We start from the raw sequence: 21,693 nt of genomic DNA, 5'->3' as shown, positions 1-21,693 counted from the left end.
ACTCCCGTCCCCAGTTGAGAACTGAGGCAGTGACAGGGCACTGGCCCCCTCACTTTCTTGTTAATATTTTCCAGGCCAATTTTCCTCAGGCCCTGAACTCAGCTGTGCAGATTTTCCCTACAGGTGGGCGAGGACCTGCAGGGGTGCAGGTGCCCCTGCATTGGGGAATTTGTGGTGGGTTAAGCAGAGTGTCTGCAGAACATGTTCTCTTCTGCTTCGCCTTCCCGTGGGCCCAGCGCAGAGGGAAGCAGGCAGGGGCACCCGCGCCCCTCTGGAGCCTGCAGCCTGTCTTCCTCCATATCCTCTGCCAGCCTCAGCGCTCCGCACCTGCTTCCGCTGTGCAGATGAGCAGTTGTCCTCTGAACCAGTAACTTTGAGCTGGGTCTCCCCAAGCCTTAGGCAGGGTGGGCAGGTACAGTGGCGTCCTCCCCTTGGCCTCCAGGCCTGGGCGGAGTCTTGGGAGCTCAGAGAGGCTCCCGGCTGCAGGATTGCCGCCAGCGTGGTTCAGCGAATCACAGCCAGAGGCGACCTTCTGTGTTTGCCCCTGCCCTTGCGGGACATCTGTGCTGTTTTGACAGTTGGGGACAGATAAGCAGGCAGGTGCTGCTTCCTCGACACAGAGGAAGCAGGACTGGGACGGCCCTTCCTGGCCTTGCAGACACGGCCTGCAGCCCACACGCGCCCAATCTTTGAGGCTCCTCCTGCTTTGCTGCCCTGTTGCCCAGGAAGGTGGAGAGTTGACAGAGGTGCCAATGTGAAAATGAAAATACTTGTTAATTTTATGCAGTATCTAACAAGGTTTGTTTTAGCAGCTTACTAAAACAGAACTTTTCGATGAGAACTGAAAAAATAATCTTTCAAAATCGAAACCTCTCATTAATTTTGCATTTAATTATTAATTTTTAAATTAGGACCGTAGTCTGAGGCATTAGAGGTTGAAGCTTTATCTCTGAGAAGTTAAAGGTGATGCCAATAATGCTGTGGTTTAGTTAGCCACTCAGGTGCGGCGCTCATGGCCGGACACCTCGCCCACAGCCGCACTCACAGTCCGCACGGTGGTCTGCTGCGCATTGACGACGAATCCGTCTTGCTCTTGTGTGATGAGGAAAGCTTTAAAGCACTGAAAGCTCGTGTCACTTTGCAGGCAGCTTTAGGAAAATAACTATAATAACATCCTACTAAGGACTTGTTAAAAGGTCACAGATTTGTAGTAACTTATTAGCTGAACGGACACACTGCAACCGCAGAGATAAAAACTGTAAAAGTAAAAGCTTTTGGCTGTCGACTAAAGTCGATGCTCGGCTGTGCGCCTTCATCTGTGGCTGTTGACTATAGTTGACACTTGTACTGAAGTGGTTAAATTCTAAATTCAGTTAAGCATTGTTTTGGTCAAATAAAACCCTTTAGGATTGATTCCAGGTTGGCGTTGGTGATATTTTGAGAGCTGTACTCATTTTGCTCGAAGTTCATACCTCTCTGTTGCCAGCCACAGAGACAAAGTGACTATTGCAACACCAGTTCAGCTTTTCTGAAAGGAAGTATGGAATTTGTTTCAATCAATTTGTATTAGTGTATGAATGCTCTATAATGAATTTTATGAAATTTTACTCCCTAGGAATATTTTAGCCCCACGCATGATGATTTTACATTAAATCATGAATCTGTAAAGTGTTCAATTGTTGACATTTAGTATGCAAAATATGACAAAGCAGTGCCAGCGAGGTCACTGGTCTGCCCTGAAAAACTCCTGCCCAATGCAGGGGTTTTTAATCTCCCACCCCCAAAACAGAGTCTCGGTTCAAATATTTAAGAGCCAGTTGCCTAACTGACAAACACAACTGATTTAAGAGACAAACCAGGGACAAAATCAGGTTCGGGCAGAGCAGGAACTGATGTGTGAAGGGGGAAGGGGAGTTCGTTACCACTTTGTAAGGCACAGTGAAGCCGCTGAGATCCTGAGAGGGAGTGGGCTGCTTCTCTTGGGGGCTGGGGCTGGGAAGGCTCGTGAGCACACTTAAGTGGGGGCTTCCCGATCCCATAGCCAGGGAGCCAGCGGTCAGTGTCTGTCATTAACTAACTGGCCTCGCACCCCTATGCAAGCTGTGATTGTCCTCTGTCCTCACCCAGGGTGTGGCCATGCGAAGTTGTCCATCCATACGTTCCATCGCAGACATGAGGGTCTGATAGTTGTATCATATTAGGTGGAACTATGACCTTGTTATTGTCATTATTTGGAGATTAAGTGTGGTTTAAGGAGATGTGTATAGGTGCCAAGCTGGCAATGACTGGACTTGTGATGGCTAATTTTAGGTGTTAATGGGTTTAGATTAAGGGATACCCAGATAGCTGATAAAGCATTATTACTGGGTACGGCTGTGAGGTGTTTCCAGAAGATATTGGCATTTGACTGAATGGACTGAGTAAAGAAGATTCACTTCACCGAATATGGGCAGGTACCAATCCAACAGGCTAAGGGCCATGACAGAACAACACAGCAGAGAAAGGTGAATTCTCTCTTCTGGAGCTTGGGCAGCCATCTTTTTCCTTTGGACATTTGAACTCTACATTCTCCAGCCTAAGAACTCCAGGACTTGCAACAATGATCCTTGAGTTTCTCAGGCCTTTGGCCTCAGATGGAGATTACACTATCAGCTTCCCTGGCTTTGAGACTATCTAACTTAGACTGAGCCATGCTTCTGACTTCCCTGGTTCTCAGCTTGTAGATGGCCTACTGTGGGACTTCGTAGCCTCTGTAATTGCATGAGGCAATTCCCATAATAAATATTCTCTCATCTCTCTATATCCTACTGCTTCTTTAGAGAACCCTCACTAATACAATGTGTTTTATGAACAATAGCATATTATGTCTTCTCTGGTCTGACTTGACTTTATAGACCATTTTTGTGTTGTCTAACCACACTACTGCTTTATAACACTCTTGTAGTTTCCATTGGTTTTCATCATTGTTCCTTCACATTCTTGATATTGAAACTCAGATCATAAGATTTAAGCAACATTCTAGGGGGACCTCAGATGGTGAACTAGGAAGCCTCAGTTTTTGTTCCCTATAAGATACACTGACTTGACAATGTACAACCAAAACAAATACCTTTTATGAGAACTTCAGAAACCAGTTAAGAAATTTAAATACAACAGGTAAGTGCAAAGCCTAGAACAGCTGCACTGAAATGAGTGAGAAGAGCTGTTTCACTTTACTTGTGATCACCCCTCCCTCAAGTCAGCACAGCTCAGCGCCCACCTAGTGACTTTTCTCTGGGTTGAGGGGAGGTGAAGGGTGGGGGTTGGGGAGGAGAGAAAAGTGCAACATGTGCCTAACATTCCACGCCTGATGGAGTGCTCAGAGAACCAGCATAGTTTGGATGTCTGGGGGCTGATGAAAGCAAGGGGGGAGGACTTCCTTCCAGAAGGCCTGAAATACTACAGATAGAGGCCAACTGCCATTGAAAGAGGGTGTTGAACTTCATCCTGGGAAGGGTGGGAGAAAACGGAATTTGCATCTGACATTTTGACTTTTCAGAAAGCTGCCTGAGGGACTGATTTGGGGAGTTGATGGGGAGTGGCATACTTGGACGTCTGGAAGCCAGAACAAAGGAGATTGGGGTAGGTTGTTGTAGTAACAAAGGATCTGCAGTGTTATAGACAGACACCAGAGAGAACAAGAAACAGGCAGACTTCTCTAATTGGGAAGTTACATGTACAAGCCCAGAGAAGGTGCACTGCCTGGCCCAAGTGTTTCAGAGGTCCTCAGAATCTCTAATTAGGCTGACTAATATCTTCCCCTGTACGAAACCAGTTCATAAAGAATGGGAGAGACAGCTTTTTCAAATGCATAAAACTCAGGGGGAAAAAAAATTCACAAGGCACATGAAGAAACAAATAATCATGGCCCAACCAAAGGCTCAAAATAAATCTCCAGGAACCAATCCCAAAGATACAAATACCTATTAATATTGCCTTAAAGAAGTTCAGTGATCTATAAAGAGAATAGACACAAGCAAAATTAGGAAAAAACGTATGAACAAAATGAGAATATCAACAAAGACAAACTATAAAAAAGAACCAAACAAATTCTGGAACTGAAAAATACAATAACTGAATCGAAAAATTCACTAGAATTCAACAGCAGATTTAATCAAGCATAATTGGCAAACCTGAAGACAGGTAATTTGAAATTATTGAATCAGAAAAGCAAAAAGAAAAAAGCATGAAGAAAAGGGAAGAAAGCCTAAGGGACCAGGATGGGACATCATTCAGGATCTATATACACATTATGGGGGTTTCAAAAGGAGAATAAAGGGACAGAGAGCCTGTTGGAAGAAATAATGGTCCCAAACTTCCCAAAAGTGAGAAAGGAAATGAGCATCCAAACTCAAGCAACATTGTACTATGTTGGATACCTGACAACAGATATTGATGCCTTTAAAGTAGTTTTATTATCCAGGTGACCTTATCATCCACTACTTTTAGTTGTGTTTAGTGGAGAAACAAATATTATAAAGAATTAAACCTGTGGTTCTCTGTTAGTGTCTTGTTTAGATAAGGGTGAAAAGGAGAAGCCAGACTCCTAATGGACAAGTCTGGGGGAAAAATTATAGGAAGAGACAATTTCCCCTTAGTCCTAGTGAACTTCTATGGTAGTATATTAGGAGAAGAAAAAAATATCCAATGTACAGATTTTACAATAATGGATATGATGCAATTAATAATCTCTCCCTTTGAATGAATCTTCTTACCAGAGTAAAGAATGCCTTGAAATCACTTTAACTGTCCTATAAGCTTGTGGAACTTGCTTTTTAAAGGGCTTTTTAAAAGTTATATAAAAGTAATAGCAATCTATAAAACCATAGTCTTTTAACTTTTATATGGTCACAGACCGCCATGGGAATGTGACAAAAGAAAGTATGAACCCTAGTGTCCTAGAAAAATTAATCCACATGTAAAAGTCCACAAAAAATTTCAAAAGTTTTATAGATCGCATGAAGTTCATTCTTATGTTCTTTATGTATCTGTGGGGACGCTAGGTTTAGAAAATTTTGATAGAAACTCTAGTACTGTTTCTTCACATCTAAAATGAAGAGGTAGAACAAATGATCTATAAGGTTCTTCCAGCTGGAAGTGAGGGGCCATGGAGAACAAAGTCTATAGTAAACCAACCAATTTAGAGCGCTGATAGGGATTGGGGTGGCTGGGTTAACAGAAAAGAACTTTTGTACTTATTACAGCAAAAGGAAGATTAGGACTGGAAAGTTAAAAATTTAAATCTAGAAAGCATGTATATGTTTTTACAGCAAAATTCTGAAAGTCAAGGAGAGGAGAGTACCCCACCGAGAAAACATTAATATTACACGGAGTTGTGATTCATACTAAACATTTATTGGATGTGTAAGATACTAAAAAATACATTATAATTTTGTTAAGAAAATATATTTTACATTAATACATGTATTACACTTTGGAATTATCTAAGTCATATGTGGATAACTTTACATTTCCTTCAATAACTTTATTCTTTATAAAATACATAAATAAATATATATAAAATTCAACTTTAAAAAGCATCACATGCATGAAGAAGGTACTGCTATCACCATTCCAAATTACTGCAAAACATTTCCTGTTTGTCTTCTGATGCTAGTGGCAAAGTGAAAGCTGAACTGAAATTAAGTTGGACTGTGCGAATGACATGTAAAGAAACGAAGTCATTTCTACAAGAGGAGTGCTGGGTCCCCGGAAAAGGGAGAGAAGAGAGTTTACTGAGTTCTGCACTCAGGCGCATCTCTTCCTGGGGGGGAGTGCCTGGGAATTGGCTGAGGATCTACATTCTCTGCTCCTGCAGTTTGTACCTCTGAGAAAGAAAATAAAAAGAATTAATCCTATTAAAAAACACAAAAAGCAAGCACAGCTGGAAGCGGAAAGGATATTAAGACAGGAGAGCTATGAGGGATGAAAAATGGCAATGTGGTTCATTGTGTTTGGTCATTAAAAAGGTGTATTTCACTTCATCAAAGTTAGAAAAGTTTATTCTTCATTTTATCATAAAATGAACTGTTATGAAAATCATATTATATGGAAAACTAAGGTGTAATAAAGTTTTATTTGGAATTCATCATTTTGAGATTCCATGAGAATCAAACATAGAGTGAATTTGACTTTATCTTATTTTTTGGGGGGGAAGGCATGCTAAGCAAATAATATGTATTTTAGTCATCTTTGGAAAACTGAGTCTTTAAAAAGCACTTCAGCTGCATCTATTTATAAATAATACTTTAAAATTATATTTATAAAAGTAAATAAATCTAGCATAACTGGTCCTGGAAATTATCTTAATTTGTGGAGGTATTTTATTTATTTATTTATTAATTATTGAGACAGAGTCTCACTCTGTTGCCTGGGCTAGAGTGCTGTGGCATCAGCCTAGCTCACATCAACCTCAAAATCCTGAGCTCAAGCAATCCTTCTGCCTCAGCCTCCTGAGTGGCTGGGACTACAAGCATGCGCCACTATGCCCGGCTAATTATTTTCTATATATTTTTAGTTGGCCAATTAATTTTTCTATTTTTAGTAGAGACGAGGTCTTGCTCAGGTTGGTTTCGAACTCCTGACCTCGAGCAATCCTCCCGCCTCGGCCTCCCAGAGTGCTAGGATTATAGGCGCGAGCCACCACACCTGGCCTGTGGAGGTATTTTAGAATAACTTTTATAATTAAAAGTAAAAACTGACATTAGCTTTTTTTAGACTAATATTACTAATTCAAGCTGGGAATAGCTTCTTTAACTCTGAATTGGTCAGTTTTTGATTTATGTATTCCTCCAGCCTACTTTTATTTATTTCACCTAAAAATAGTACCAGAGAGATCCATATATTGCTCAACTGTTTTTATTTCCATTTACACATGTACCAGAGGTACTATCAGATAAAATCAAAAGGTGATTATAGCTTGGCACAATGGCACATGCCTATAGTCCCAGCTACCTGGGAGACTAAGGTGGGAAGATCACTTGAGCTCAGGAGTTTGAGGCCAACTTGGGCAATACAGTGAGACCCTCTTAAAAAAGAATTGATTATAAAGGTTTCTTAGTTTTTTTCAAGAGTCTTTTAAAATGGTGAATGTACAGCAAAAGTTCCATGTAAGCGGTAGCCAATGGAAGGTCCTTAACTGTCAGATACTATTCAATGAAGAGAACAGTACAGACTTTTTTTCTGAATGGTTTTATTCCTATCTCCTTTAGAGCACTTTCACATTGCCAACTTGATCTAATTTTGATGCGTAGTTGATGAGAATGGATGGATTTCTTCTTAGTCACCAAGTAGATGTCTTAAACTCTGGAACCTTTGCTCAAGGCTTTAAATGATTTGGAAGCTGCCTTTCTTGATGTATAATCTTGCTGCTTTAGATTTCTACAGTTGCATAATATGGTACTTCCATAGGCAGATACACCGTCACAAACAGGTGTACACCTGGGCACACAATAGATGCTATGTGGTGAGAAAGACTACCAGAAACCCGCTGTTGCAGAGTTTTCTCCTGCAATGCCCCCACTTTTGTGGAGTGCCCCCTGCAGAGCTGGGGGTGATCCTTGATCCCTCCCCACTGCTTCATTCATTCAGATGCCTTGCATTATCTGTCCACCTCTCTCCATCTCTACTGCCAAGTCCATACTACTACCATGTCTTGTTTAAACAATGTTATAAACTTATTCCCAGTATTTGTTGGTCACCTTAGAGATGAGGTAATGTTTTCAAAATTTATAACTCATGCTCTCTTGCCATTGCTTAAAATCTTTTGAAGGCTTCCTCTATCTGCTCTCAGGATAAATTAAAAATTCCTTTGTATAATTTATAAAAGTCCTGCATCCCCAGCTCTTACTCTGGCCTCACTGACTTCACCCACATAAGCCTGTACTCACTCTGCTCTGGCCACACTGTATCTCTTTCAATCCTTCCCCTGGGCATGTTTCCTCCTACTCTGAAGTTGTCACTGTTCCATTTGCCTGAGATGCTTTCCCCTTCCCCTCTTTGTTAAGCTAACTCATATTAACCTTTCAGATCTCAGTCCCCTTTCTCAAGAAGACTCCCCTCAATATTCCTAAAACAAATACCTATAATATCCCTCACAGCCTTTTGCACTGTTAGAATTTCACTTTTTTTTTTGGACTATTTGATTACTGTCTATACCTCCCATTAGTCTGTAAGCTCTGAGGGCAGAGACTATGTCTGATTTTGCTTATCAAGGCACCATCAGAGTCTAATATCTAACACAAAGTAGGGCTCAAAAATTTCGTTGATTGGATGAGTAAGTAAATAATGCAAGTCTATGATCTGCCTTGTGTAAAGTGAATATAATGCTATTAGATACACTGGCCCATTGAATTGATAAGAGACTTTTCCAGTAAAAGTTATTTTGTTTTTAGGGTAGTATTTTCATGTCCTTGAGAGAGGTGCTTGTCTATCTTTGGAGAAAACTGAGGGTTTAAGGGATAGAATAAGGACTTGGGGTAAAAGTGACAGAACTTCAGTGCTGTGCCTTGGAAAAATGTTACCTACCTGGACAAAGGCCTAAACTTGAGTTATCAAAATAGTGAACTGGACGAGGTGCTGGTAGAGACTTTGGTCGGCTATCAAAAAACCAAGATTTTGGTGACTCCTTTGGCATAGGATCTTGTAAATTCCATTCTTTACATTGAGGTGTTCCAGTAGCTTTAGGAGACTTTTTAGAAGCTATTCCAGTAGCTTTAGGAGACTTTGGAGAATTCTCACAAGCTACTTCTTTGTGCGCCTCTGTTTTAAGGGTTCTTTCCTTCCAAGTTTTGACCTCCTTGGAAAGATGATGATTATTGCTTAAATGTGGGGAGGAAAAAAAGGGAGACTGTAAGACTTCTCAATTCTTAAAATGTATTTGCATTTATATTACAAATTTAAAAATACTATGTTGAAATAATTTTATCGCATTTACATTTTATTTTTAACCTAATGCTTCCTATTTGGACTAATTCTACTGTTCAGAAAATGAAATTGATTCATATAAATTGAATAATTGCAGCAAACTACCATGATCATGGAGTCTTGAAAAGAAAGCTCAAAGTAGGACATTAAGTTTTCAAACAAATCAATGATGTCATCCGGAGTGGTTTATCTATTGACACTTTGCCATAATAATTTAATAAATTAGTCTTCTGGATATAGGAATCTTTGATGTTCCTTTATTATTGTAAAGGAAATATTACACTGTACTTTGTAAAACATTAGTTACAGTCTTGGTTTTTAAAGGAAATGCCAATAGCACTTATCCGGTTCCTCCACAGAGAAGCCTGGGAAGCAATCCTAGAAGCCTGGCTCTCCTGTATTTTTGCCTACTAATTTACCAGTTACCTGTCTGTTGACACAATCTCATACTGATCTTCCAAATTCATTTCAAGTTTATCATATTGACAAGTTTATCATGGTGACATTCTGGTCCATGCCAAAATTATCTTTTACCTGGGCTACCATAACCAGAGTCTGAATTCAGGTTTCCCTATAATGCTCTAGCAGCCAAAGATGCTATATGATCTCTTCAGGCCCTCAGCTTAATATCCCCCAGTGCAGGTCATCCCCCCATCACATTTAGGGTAACACCTCCAAATCCTCTGAATGACCTAGAAAGGCCTGTGTGACCTGAATCTAGTTACCTCTGGCACCTCATCTCATACCTTACTCAGCTGCAATCTCTTCACCTGGCCACAATGACGTCTTTCAGCTCCCCCACTAGTTATTCTTCCTGACTCAAAGCCTGTGCATATGCTATTCCGTTGGCCTTGAAGGTTTACTCCTCTTCTTCTCTCATCTAACCTAATTTCCACTCATTTTTCAGATCTATTCTTAAATAGGCATACTGTAGAGATATTGCAGATTAGGTGCCAGACCACAGCAAAAAACCGAGTCACAAAATTTTTGGTTTCCTAGTGCATATGTAAGTTTATGTTTACACTATACTGTAGTCTATTCAGTGTGCAATACCATTATATCTTAAAAAAACAATGTACATACATTAAATAAGAAATACTCAGGAGTAAAAAATGCTGACAGAGACATGAAGTGAGCACATGCTACTGGAAAAATGGCACGAATACATTTGCTTCATGCAGGGTTGGCAACAACCTTCAAGAGGTAAAAACAAAAAGTGCAATACCTGCAAAGTGCAGTAAAACAAGGTATGCTTGTACATTAGTCTCTTGATCACCACCCTTCCTCCCCAACACCTAGACAATGTTAGAGCCCTCTTTTATAGTAGCATCCTTTTATAATGTCCACTGGAAATTTATTTTTTACTCATTTTAATAGCACTCATTGCAAAGAATCAGTTATTTGTAAAATTATTTAATGTCTATTTGTCTTCTACTGTACCATTAGCAGAATGCTTGGCACAAAGATCTTTCATGGAGGTAGGAGCCAAATAATTAAATTTGTTAGATCTGTTTATAAAGTCAAAAGGCTATGATAATGTAATTAAGGGATTTTTCTCTGAGTAAGGCCTCGCTGGCTTGGGTATATGAACTTGTGGTGTATTTCAGCTGCCCCCTCAAAGGTCTCTGTTCAACTCCTGATTCCTGGCTTAGTTAAAAATAGGTCAGCTGATGGATAGCAAACATTGGGAATGGTGCTACCATATTCTTATTTTTTAACAAAAGTTTATTCTTAAATGTACAATAGGCTCCAAGACAACACTTCATTTTAGCTATAGGTGGCAAAAGATGTTATGGCAGGGAATACAGATGTTTAAATAGGAATCAAGGGTCATCATCCCCTCAGGCACAAGGAACAGCTTACTTTTTGCCAGATTTCTTAATTCCACCTATAGCCAGGGGGCCCTTCCCCATGGCCTTCGCTTTTATCTCCTGAGTTTCTTCTGCTCCTCTTTTTGTTTCTGCTTGAACGCTTTATCTTCCTCATCCATCTCCTTGGGCTGCTTCTTGGGCTGTTTCAGGGGCTTTTTCTTGCCACCTTCGCGGGCGGACTTGGCGTCGCCGCCCCTTCCCCCAATTTTTTTTTTAAAGACATTTACTACCTGAGTTCTAAAAATTACTTTCCCCATAATGTATGAATGGTTACCACCTGCAAAAGTATGCATACATACTATGCCCCTACACATATATAATAGCCATAAGCATATCTATATCAGATAAACAGATCTTACCTTAGCAGTTCATTCTTTTGCTTTGTTAGCTGTTCATTTTGCTGCTTTAATTTAGAAATTTCCTTTTGTAGCCTTACATATTCACTTTTCAAAATAAGAGCTTTTGTGTTTTGTACAATGCCACTGCCACCCCCACAGGTTAAGGGTTTATTTGAAGGCTGAGAATCATGTTCTGATACCACTGTGGGAGGCAAATACACAAATAGGTGATATTATTTTCAAAGTTATTTTTTTCAAAGTTCAAAATAAAGGAAAAATACTAAGTACACTAAGCCACTATAAAAACCCAACCACTTTAACCACCATGTCCCTGGAAGTCACCCTTGACTTTTTCCTTTTACCTCACCTACTCTGCCTATTCGATCATCAATTCTAAGTATATCTAGAATCTATCTCAACCAATCCCACTATAATATCTAGCTAAGATCTTTCATCTTGACTGTACCAGTAGCAATCCTCCCGTTAGAGTTGTCCTTTATTGATCTATCTTCAAATCAGTGCTCACCTGGAGGGCTTGTTATCACCCAATGTGTACACATAAATGTAAGGGTGTGTGGTCCGCCACCAGTCATTCAATGCACTTTAAGTATTCAATACATACTTGTTAATAAACCTTAGTATGATATGGAAACATATATTATTAAGTATTCTATACTACCATGTTTCCCCAAAAATAATACCTACCCATAAAATAAGCCCTAGCAGAATTTCTAAGCATTTGCCCAATAGAAGCCCTACCCCGATAATAAGACCTAGTGATGGGCGTGGCTAGGTAGTGTATCTGCACAACTCATGCATTTTGCCGAGGAGTGGTAAAGATGATGAGCAGCCCTTCTCATCTGCCCCATCCTGACAGCTACTCTCCCAGAGGTGACTGGAAAGGTGTGGGCAGCCCCACCAACAAGGTCGGCTCCCCCTGTCAGGTCCTGGCCATCCTGTGCGTGCTGCAAGCTGAGGCTTTGAGGGGAAAGTCTCCTCAGTGCAGTGAGGAGCGGGACGCACCGCTTTAGGTATTGTGTATCCCCAGGGGGAAGAAGGAACGCTGTGGCTGCCGTTTTACTCAGCACTGTGGGCCTCTCTCACCCCCACAAACACCAGGGGATAGGGGAAAAGCTTCAGCAAGCAGTCTCCTGCTGAGCCCAGAGAGATCATTTCTGCTCCACTGTGCAGACTGGACCCAGTGTTCACTGGATCTCTGATAAATAAGCCAGCCCTGCTCATTTAATGAGAGCTCTATTGCTTGACATGAGAGATTGGGGCCAATGGTTCTAAAGGAAATAGAGTCACAAGAAATTCAGGATGGAATTCAGGGTTTGGAGAGTGATGATGATGTTCCAGAAGAAGACGACTTAACTATATTTGAATAAATATAGATTGTTGTACAGTACTTAAAAAAAATAACACATCCCCTGTAAATAAGCCTTACAGGCATCTTCTTGAGGAAAAATAAATATAAGACCCTGTCTTATTTTCGGGGAAACACGGTATGTGTGTAAAAGCAGCATAGGAGACTGTGTTTGTAAATTGTAGGTATAGTTGCATAAAATGTGAGGTGTTTATAAAGTGGAATAATCCATTGGATCACCAACAATTAACAAAAGAGTGGTAGGGTGTGTGTGTGGGTGGGGTGGGGGGGAGATTCTTGCTGCTCATTTTATTTTCAATTTAGGTATACTATGTAACTGAAAGTCGGCTACAAATTAAGAATAAGCATCCTGACCCTTTGTAACAAAGGATCCTCACTTTTATTTTTATCCCTTGAAGTTTTCCAGGTAGGAGCTTTGATTGTCCTGCAGTAGACACTAGGAAAGTTCAAGCTACAATAGGTACTAGGCAACATCTTTAACACTATCTCTATTTTTTTTTAATGAGTAGATAATAATATAAGCAAATATCATCTTATATTTTGCTTTTCATTTAGAATCTTCAATGTGCTTTCACAAACAACTTTTGGCTTGATCTTTATAACAAGTATATATATGTATAAGCTTATAAGCTGATCCTGCACTTTCACATAGCCATTAAGTGAGGGCTGTGCCTGACTTTTAGTTCAGTGCTTATTGTACTATACAAAGCTATCTCAAGCACTGTTCAGCATTCTCTTTTCAAATAAAACCCAAGAGACAGAAATATGGAAAAAGATAGTTTGAGAAATGTTTAAGCAGAACCATGACCATTAGATTTAAAAAGTATATTTAGATAAATTTCAGAGTTTTATAAGTACATATTAACTTGTTATTTTTAGTTTCAAGAACACTATTTATTTTTACTGCACACTGATTATAATTTATTAGTTGCATAAAATTAAAATCTATTAAGACATGTATTTGATTTTTATTAGGAAGGGTACTTCTACTTTGATTGTTAAGTCATTCTTTTATAGTATTGAAAGTATCTTCATTAATATGTAAAAATATGATAATGCAAAAGTAGAATTCATATATTTTTCAATAATCTATAATGGATAAACACTTGAGATTTTCATAAACTAAGGAGATGTCACAAGATAAATATGATTCATGTGAAAAATAGATTAGCGGTAAACTTAGGTTTACTCTCGACTGTCACATTTATAATAGTAGTCTTCAAAGTCTGTTATAAGTGGGTTGAGCAGTAAAATGGAAAGGACCTGAAAATATCTGTACTTTATACTTACTTGAGGTATCTTGGGCCTGTTGAATTCTTCTAAGATTTTCTCTCTGTTGCCTTATAACTTCTTTTTGATATTCTATGGTGGCTTTTGTAGAAGTAATTCTAACAAGAACGGTAAAAAAATATGGAACTAAATTTTTATGGGAAAATAAACAGAACTGCTGTCAAGAATTTGCAAATACATCAGATTGATATACTATCTATCAGTTGCAGTAGATAGGCCCTCATGATATCTCTCTGGTATCATGTCCTTTATGGCTATAACACCATCAATTTAGAAATATTCTGTTTAGTTACAGGAACAGTCCAATATTCTTAATATTTAAAATCCAGTTCTTTCAAAATTTCTGGATACCCAAGAGCTACTAACTGGATATTAAAAAAAATTATATTTGGAGGTATAAAGTGCTACAATCAAAGGTTAAATTCTGATCATTGGGCCATGGTGGTTCATGCCTGTAATCCTAGCACTCTGGGAGGCTGAGGCGGGAGGATCACTCAAGGTCAGTAGTTCGAAACCAGCCTGAGCAAGAGCGAGACCCCGTCTCTACTAAAAATAGAAAGAAATTAATCGACCAACTAAAAATATATATAGAAAAAATTAGCCAGACATGGTGGTGCATGCCTGTAGTCCCAGCTACTTGGGAGGCTGAGGCAGAAGGATTGCCTGAGCCCAGGAATTTGAGGTTGCTGTGAGTTAGGCTGACACCACGGCACTCTAGCCCAGGCAACAGAGCAAGACTCTGTCTCAAAAAAAAAAAAAAAAAAATCTGATCATTGTGCCCATTAGCAAAATTTTATGAACTGTTGGTTTAGGCATTAATTATCAATGATGAGTTGTAAGACTTTCTGCCTTTCTTAACTACTATGAAAGTATGTGCTGACTTTCTTCTATAAGTAAAATTGCTTGTTATAATTAAGAACCTAATTGGTATACATGTCATTAAAATCAATAGGTCTTATCAATGGAAGTCTGGTTAGCATGAAGATTCAGAGTGCTACTTTTGGGGCAGAATGAGAAATCATCATTAAATATTTATTTAAGAGTTACAGGAAGAATGAAGTGTTAGGAGCCAGAAGACATCTTAACAAATCCTCTAATTTAAACCTCTTTTTTTACTGATTATGAATGTGAAGACCAGAGAGATTAAATGGCTTAAGGTGATGCATTAATAAGTGGGAATGTATTTCTAATTTAAATTTTCTTGACTCTCTGTTTAATGTTCTTCTTCCTTACGCTATACCAACTTTAGGCATGCTATTATGCACAATGCTATTTATAAATAAATCAATAAGAAGACGACATGCTCTTGGGCCCTAAGCATACATAAACTAAAAGGAAATATAACCTTTACATAAAAACACAACCGGAAGAAGAAATTAAATTCAGACAAACAGCAGAATCCTTAGTGAAACTGCTAAAGACCTCCTCCAAACACATAAAGGTTAACATCATTTTAAAGCATAAAAAAGCCACTTCAAAGTTCTTTTACATGATTAAAGAAGCATTCAAAGACACAATGTGTTAACTGATCAGAATTGTGCTTATTTTTAAAAACTTTGCATATGAAATTAGAATTTAATAAGTTAAAAAATCTATGTATTTTTAAAAAGCAAAAATATTTAAATTATATTTTAAATAGTTAACTAATCAAAAAGATTTATGTAATTTACAATGGAAATTTAAGCTCTTAAAGCCACGTTCAGTTAAGGCAAAGACATACTCCTTTTCAAATTCTTTGGCATTTTTCATTTTCTCTAGGTCTATTTTCACCAGCTTCATTTTCAGATCTTCAATTTCTTCTTTATAGGGCTTCGATCCTAAAGCAACTTTGTCCTAATTGTTTAGAGAAAATAAAAATAAAATAATTATCAGAGCAGTTTCAATTTCTCCAGTTTTAAAGAGTAGTTAGCTGCCTTTGTTGTAACAAGAATGTTTTGAAATAGCAAGCAAATCCAAATATATGAAAAACAGGAAAGGCATGAATTTTAACTGAATGACAATAACTATTTGATATGAATTATATTTGAAGCTAATGTGTATACATATGATTTTTATTTCTTAAAATGAATATATTTTTTCCCCATTAGAAAATGATATACCTACAACATGAAACAGTTTGAAAATAATGAAATGGGTGGACCAAGGTAAATCAGGAAATTAAGCATAAAGATGTCAGAGGAACAATGTAAACATCAAGGCAGAACTAAATTCAAGCCACAAAGCAAAACATTACTGGGTATATTTTGTACCGAAAGACAGTCCAACCTAGTGACATAAATATATGTACTTTCCATTCAGTGTAAATGTGTGTACAAAATTTTTAAAAAATAGACTATTTCTTATAGCAATTTTAGGATTACAAAAAAATTGAATGGAAAATACTGAGAGTTCCTATAAACTCCTGTCCCCACCCCTTTTCCTTCAGTTTGCTTTCTTTCTTTCTTTTTTTTGAGACAGGGTCTCACTCTGTCGCTTGGGCTGGAGTACAGTGGCATCATCATAGCTTACTGCAACCTCAAACTCCTGGGCTCAAGCAATCCTTCTACTTTAGCCTCTGGAGTAGCTGGGACATGTGTGCGTCACCATGCCCACCTAATTTTTGTATTTTTGTAGAGACAGGGTCTCGCTCTTGCTCAGACTGGTCTTGAATTCCTGGTCTCAAGTGATCCTCCTGCCTCGCCTCCCAGAGTGCTAGGATTACAGGTGTGAGCCACTGTGGCCCAGTCCCTTTTCATTAATATCAACATCCCGCATTAGAGTATGGTACATTTGTTACAAGTAATGAACTAAGATTGTGATATTAATTAAGATAGTCAATAACAATTAACTATGGACATTAAAATTCATAGTTTACATTAGGGCTTCTTATTTGTATCATACATTTGAAAAATGTATAATGACATGTCCATAATTATATTTAATATTTACAGGGTAGTTTCACTGCCCTAAAAATCTCTTGTGCTCTGCCTATTCATCCCTCCCACCCCTCCCTAATCCCTGGTAACAGCGAATCTTTTTACAGTGTCCAGTTTTGCCTTTCCTGAAATGTTATATACTTGGAACCATATAGTACATAGCCCTTTTAGATTGGCTTCTTTCACTTAGCAATATGCATTTAACATTCTCCCATGTCTTTTTATAGTTTGATAGTTCATTTCTTTTAATTGCAGAATAATATTTCATTTCATGAATATACTGTAGTTTATTTATCCATTCACCTAGTGAAACACAGCTTGGTTGTTTTTAAGTTTTGGCAATTATGAATACAGCAGCTATAAACATACACATGCAGCTTTTGTGTAAGCTATGTTTTCAACTCATCTGAGTAAATGCAAAGGAGAACAATTGCTGGATCATATGGTAAAGATATGTTCAGTTTTGTAAGAAACAGCCAAACTGTCTTCCAAAATGGCTGTACTGTTTTGCATTCCCACCAGCAATGAATGACGTTCCTGTTATTCCCCATCCTCACCAGAATTTGGTGTTGTCAGTGTTTTGGATTTTGGCTATTCTAGTAGGTGTGGCTCTCGTTTTAATTTGCAATTCCCTGATGACATATAATGTGGGGCATCTCTTTATATGGTTATTTGCTATCTACATATCTTCTTTGGGGAAGTGCCTGTTCAGATCTTTTGCTTTTTGTTTTATAACATGAGCTATTTTGCTAGCACATCACTAATTTTGGTGATATACAGATGCATCTGATTAGACCTCAGGGGTCAATTTGTAAAAAAAGGGCAAGCAGCAGCCGATTCGAAGAACAATGTGAATTCACATTCCAAAACAAACCCTGTTAAAATTGGATTTATAGTTCATTAAATTGTTCATTGTAAAAAAAAATTATTTTTCTAGCATAAAAAAGCAATATTTTATATGACAATATATTCTTGCATTTCATTTCTAAGTTCAGTTACTTCTTTTTTTCAAGCTTGAGTACTGAAATTCAGACACACATAGGTAAAATAATAAGAATTTGTGGTGAAAAGGAAGAACACAGCATCAAATTATTTGTCACATGCAATAATTGGAAAAAACCAACAACTTTTATTCATGAAATAAGTTTAAGTTACCTGAAGTACTTGGAGTTTTTCTTTTGTTTTTTCAAGGAATTTATTTGATTCATTAGCTTGGGCTTGAAGTTTTGCTATTATGTCATTAGTCACCTTAAGTTCTTTCTGCATCTTTATAATCTTATCTTCCTTATGCATAGCACTTTCTTTAGCTTCATGTAGTGAAGCTTCCAGCTCCCGAATTTTCTATTAGAAAAGCACACATCCCTATGGTCTATCATGAAGACAGATTCACAGTGCATAAACTTGAGACTAAGATGATTACATTTAGGTATTAATTTTTTTAAAGGTTGCATTAACAAATAGTAGAAAAGAAAGGCCAAATGTCAATCTACATATATGTTATTTCCTTCATTTAAAAGATGATTTTGGGTTTTTAAAAAAATGCCAGAATCTTACATTATAACTTGCACACAAATTCTTAAACCATGCAGATGAAAACAGCATAGTGGTTATGATATTTACTGGTTAGCAGAGTGCTAAGCATAATAAACAGGCACTCGCATTTTAGGTGAACACCACTTAAAGAAAGTACATTTCTTAATTGATTCTCTAAAGTAATACCTGTAACATACCTTCCCCTTTATTTTTATTAGTCTTAAATGGAAAAATATAAATATATGGAAAATATTAAGAAGCACATAAGGTTCCCCACTCTCAGATCCCCAGCTGACCCTAAAGCAATGACCAGTATACTATTTCGAGAGTATCCTTCCAGAAACTTTCTATCTATATTCAAACATATATGAATATATAGACTTAAAGTCAGTAATACAATATACCACAGTTCTGCTTTTAACTTGACAACATATTTTCCATATCTTTCTATTATCAACACACATAGATTGTTCATGTTTTTTATCTTCATTGACACACAGAATCTCATTACATGGAGGCATCATAAATTATTTAATCAGTTACCTACTATTGAATGTTTGGGTTGTTTCTAGTTTTTTTGCAAGTATAAATTAACTTAGAATAAACTTAACCACCTTGATTTTTCATGTTTATTAGATTATTCATATGCATACAGTTTTAATTTTTTTGGCAAGATGTCTGTTTCTTTTTGGCCTATCTAGAATTTATTTTTGTTTAATGAGTGAGATAGGAATCCAGTCTTATTTTTTTCCAGATGGCTAGCCTGTTGTATCAAATCATGCACTAAGTAAACCATCTTTTCCCCAGTGAGTTGAATGATACTGTTATTTAGTACTGTTATACCTGTACTAAATTCTCATTCTTTTTGTGTGTACTTCCAAACACTCTATTCTGTTCCCTGGCTCTACTTATCTACTCTTGCATCATTACCAAACTTGTCTAATTATAGTAGCATATATTTTATTATCTGTTGGGATATTTTCTTAGGTCACTGAATATGGAATTTTCTTTTCCTTCTTTAAATTATTACTTTGGTAGATTGATTTCACTTTTCCTCTATTTTATCTCTGCCAGCTGAGTTCTATAATGATTAGCCAATCAAAACACTATGTAGTATTGTAGTAATCTCCTAGTTTTCATTGGTAATTAACTATTAAACTAGTGGTTGTTTTTTTTTTTTTTATTTCAACTTTTATTAAAAACAAACCAAATCCAGTAACTTTTCCAATGCCTTATTAGAGGGTTGCCTCACAACTGAATCATCATTTCTGGAGAGGGAAACTTGTGGTTAATGTTTTATTACAAGTATTTATTTTGGTAAAAATGATGAATTATAATTTACTCTCGGGTTCTCCACCAAAATAAAATAGCATGTTTGCTCATGTTTATATCTTCCAAGTAAGGGTAGTTAATAAAGTATTTGAATTATTCAAATAATGTACTGACAATTTTGTTGTATTTTTAGCCTCTTTCACTTTTATTGTGATTATAACATCAAGCAATATTAAAGGCACTAATGATAATTAGAGAAAAGCTAAGTTGCTATTTCTTTCCAAGCTATTATTTGTTCTGCATACAGACACAGACTATAGTTTAATAGAAAGTCCCATGATTTAGAAAATTTATAATGTATAATACCTTAAGTGGTAGTAATGTAAACTATATTGTATAATTTTTTTTTTTTTTTTGAGACAAAGTCTTGCTCTGTTGCCTCGGCTAGAGAGCCATGGAGTCAGCCTAGCTAATAGCAACCTCAAACTCTTGAGCTTAAGCAATCCTTCTGCCTCAGCCTCCTGAGTAGCTGGGATTACAGGCGTGTGCCATCATGCCCAGCTAATTTTTTCTATATATTTTTAGTTGGCCAATTAATTTCTTTCTATTTTTAGTAGAGACTAGGTCTCACTCTTGCTCAGGCTGGTTTTGAACTAACTCCTGACCTTGAGTGATCCTACCACCTCGGCCTCTCAGAGTGCTAGGATTACAGGTGTGAGCCACCATGCCCAGCCTATATTGTATAATTTAACAATCACATCAAGCTACAATTTACTTCTCTTTTATAATCGAAAGGGAAGAGATTATATGATATCTAGCTTTATCGTTAGTTCAGTTGAACGATAGCCACAGGAGACCGTATGTAAAAAACAAGACCATCACATACATGAAAGTGTTGTTCTCATTCCTTAATAAATACATTCAATACTATAATTCTGCTCTGAACTCCATGATGAAGCTGCAAACTTAAGATATCTTATAAAAATTATGTACCTCTGTGGTTAGTTGTATAGCTTTTGATGTAACATGAGGATTCTTACTGTCTTGTGTGTTGGGATTAACATGAGCACTAGATGCCTGGGTGATCTTCAAAGTTTGGTAGTTTTTAAATAGGTTTTCATTTTTCTCTTTCAGTGATTTCAGGTCATGCTCCCATTCTTTAGATATGATAGCACTTCTTTCCTCAAACTCTGTTGATTCATTCATTATGGCCTATAAAACAGTAAAAAATACCATTATAACTCTAAAATCATTTATAGTAGTCCTCCCTTTTCTGTGGTTTCAGTTATCCATGTTCAAAAGTTGTCTGAAAATATTAGATGGAAAATTCCAGAAATAAACCATTCATAGGTTTTAAATTGCATGCTGTTCTGAGTAGCATGATGAAATCTCAAGCCATTCTGCTCAGTCTCACCTGGGAAGTGAATCATCCCTTTGTTCAGCATATCCATACTATGTATGCTACCTGCCCATTAGAACTTAGTAGCCATCTTGGTTATCAGACTGCTGCTGTATCATAGTGTTTGTGTCTAAGTAACCCATATTTTACTTAACAATGCCCCCAAAATGCAAGAGTAGTAATGCTAAAAATTCAGATATACCAAAGAAAAGCTGTCAAGTGCTTCCTTTAAGTGAAAAGGTGAAAGTCCTCAACTTAATAAGAAAAAAGAAATCATATGCTGAGGTTGCTAAGATCCATGGTAAAAACAAATTTTCCCTATGACTGAAAATGGAACATTAACTGACATCAAATAGCAAAGCACACCTAGAAACTTAACAATTATCTATTTATCCACTTCATTCCAAACCTCAGTGTTAATATAGAAAATAACTCACTGACTTTTGGTAATTAATCTGGAAATCTTATATTTCTGTGTAAGGAATAACAGTCAATCTAGACTTTCTTTATTAATGAAGGCTAACTCACTCTAAAATTATTCGTATCTTTTTTACTTCCTAATTCCTATGGAATGTACTTTGTGTTCTCATCTATAACTTCTTTGTGGTCATTTTACCAGGCTCGTATTTTAGGTTACTTGTCTTTCTGATATCCTGGACTCTCCTTGGCACTGGACTACTGACCTCACACTGTATCAATTCCTACTCTTATGGTGCTGGAAGAA

The 21,693-nt window shown here is 37.3% G+C and overlaps 1 protein-coding gene and 1 pseudogene across 4 annotated transcripts in view; both read right to left on the bottom strand.

The window, feature by feature from the left end:
- Positions 1-5,372: 5,372 nt before the first annotated feature.
- The window catches only part of CENPE (centromere protein E), an 80,832-nt gene continuing 64,511 nt past the window's right edge, over positions 5,373-21,693 (bottom strand). For 3 of the 4 annotated variants that reach the window (XM_012778994.3, XM_075998321.1, XM_075998322.1), the window contains 7 exons: positions 20,564-20,782; positions 17,921-18,106; positions 15,571-15,683; positions 13,851-13,948; positions 11,195-11,375; positions 8,566-8,858; positions 5,373-5,866 (listed from right to left, as the gene is read on the bottom strand). In XM_012778994.3, the coding sequence (XP_012634448.2) occupies positions 5,772-5,866; positions 8,566-8,858; positions 11,195-11,375; positions 13,851-13,948; positions 15,571-15,683; positions 17,921-18,106; positions 20,564-20,782 (1,185 nt within the window). In that variant the 3' untranslated portion in view covers positions 5,373-5,771. The remainder of the gene's footprint in view (positions 5,867-8,565; positions 8,859-11,194; positions 11,376-13,850; positions 13,949-15,570; positions 15,684-17,920; positions 18,107-20,563; positions 20,783-21,693) is intronic. The other variant, XM_075998323.1, reaches the window with a different exon arrangement.
- LOC109730120 (translation machinery-associated protein 7-like) lies at positions 10,669-11,092 on the bottom strand (annotated as a pseudogene).

The sequence above is a fragment of the Microcebus murinus genome, chromosome 27, assembly GCF_040939455.1.
Source record: "Microcebus murinus isolate Inina chromosome 27, M.murinus_Inina_mat1.0, whole genome shotgun sequence".
Classification (NCBI taxonomy): Eukaryota; Metazoa; Chordata; class Mammalia; order Primates; family Cheirogaleidae; genus Microcebus; species Microcebus murinus.
Note: the sequence above shows the minus strand (reverse complement) of the source record. Positions and strands in the feature narration are given on the sequence as shown.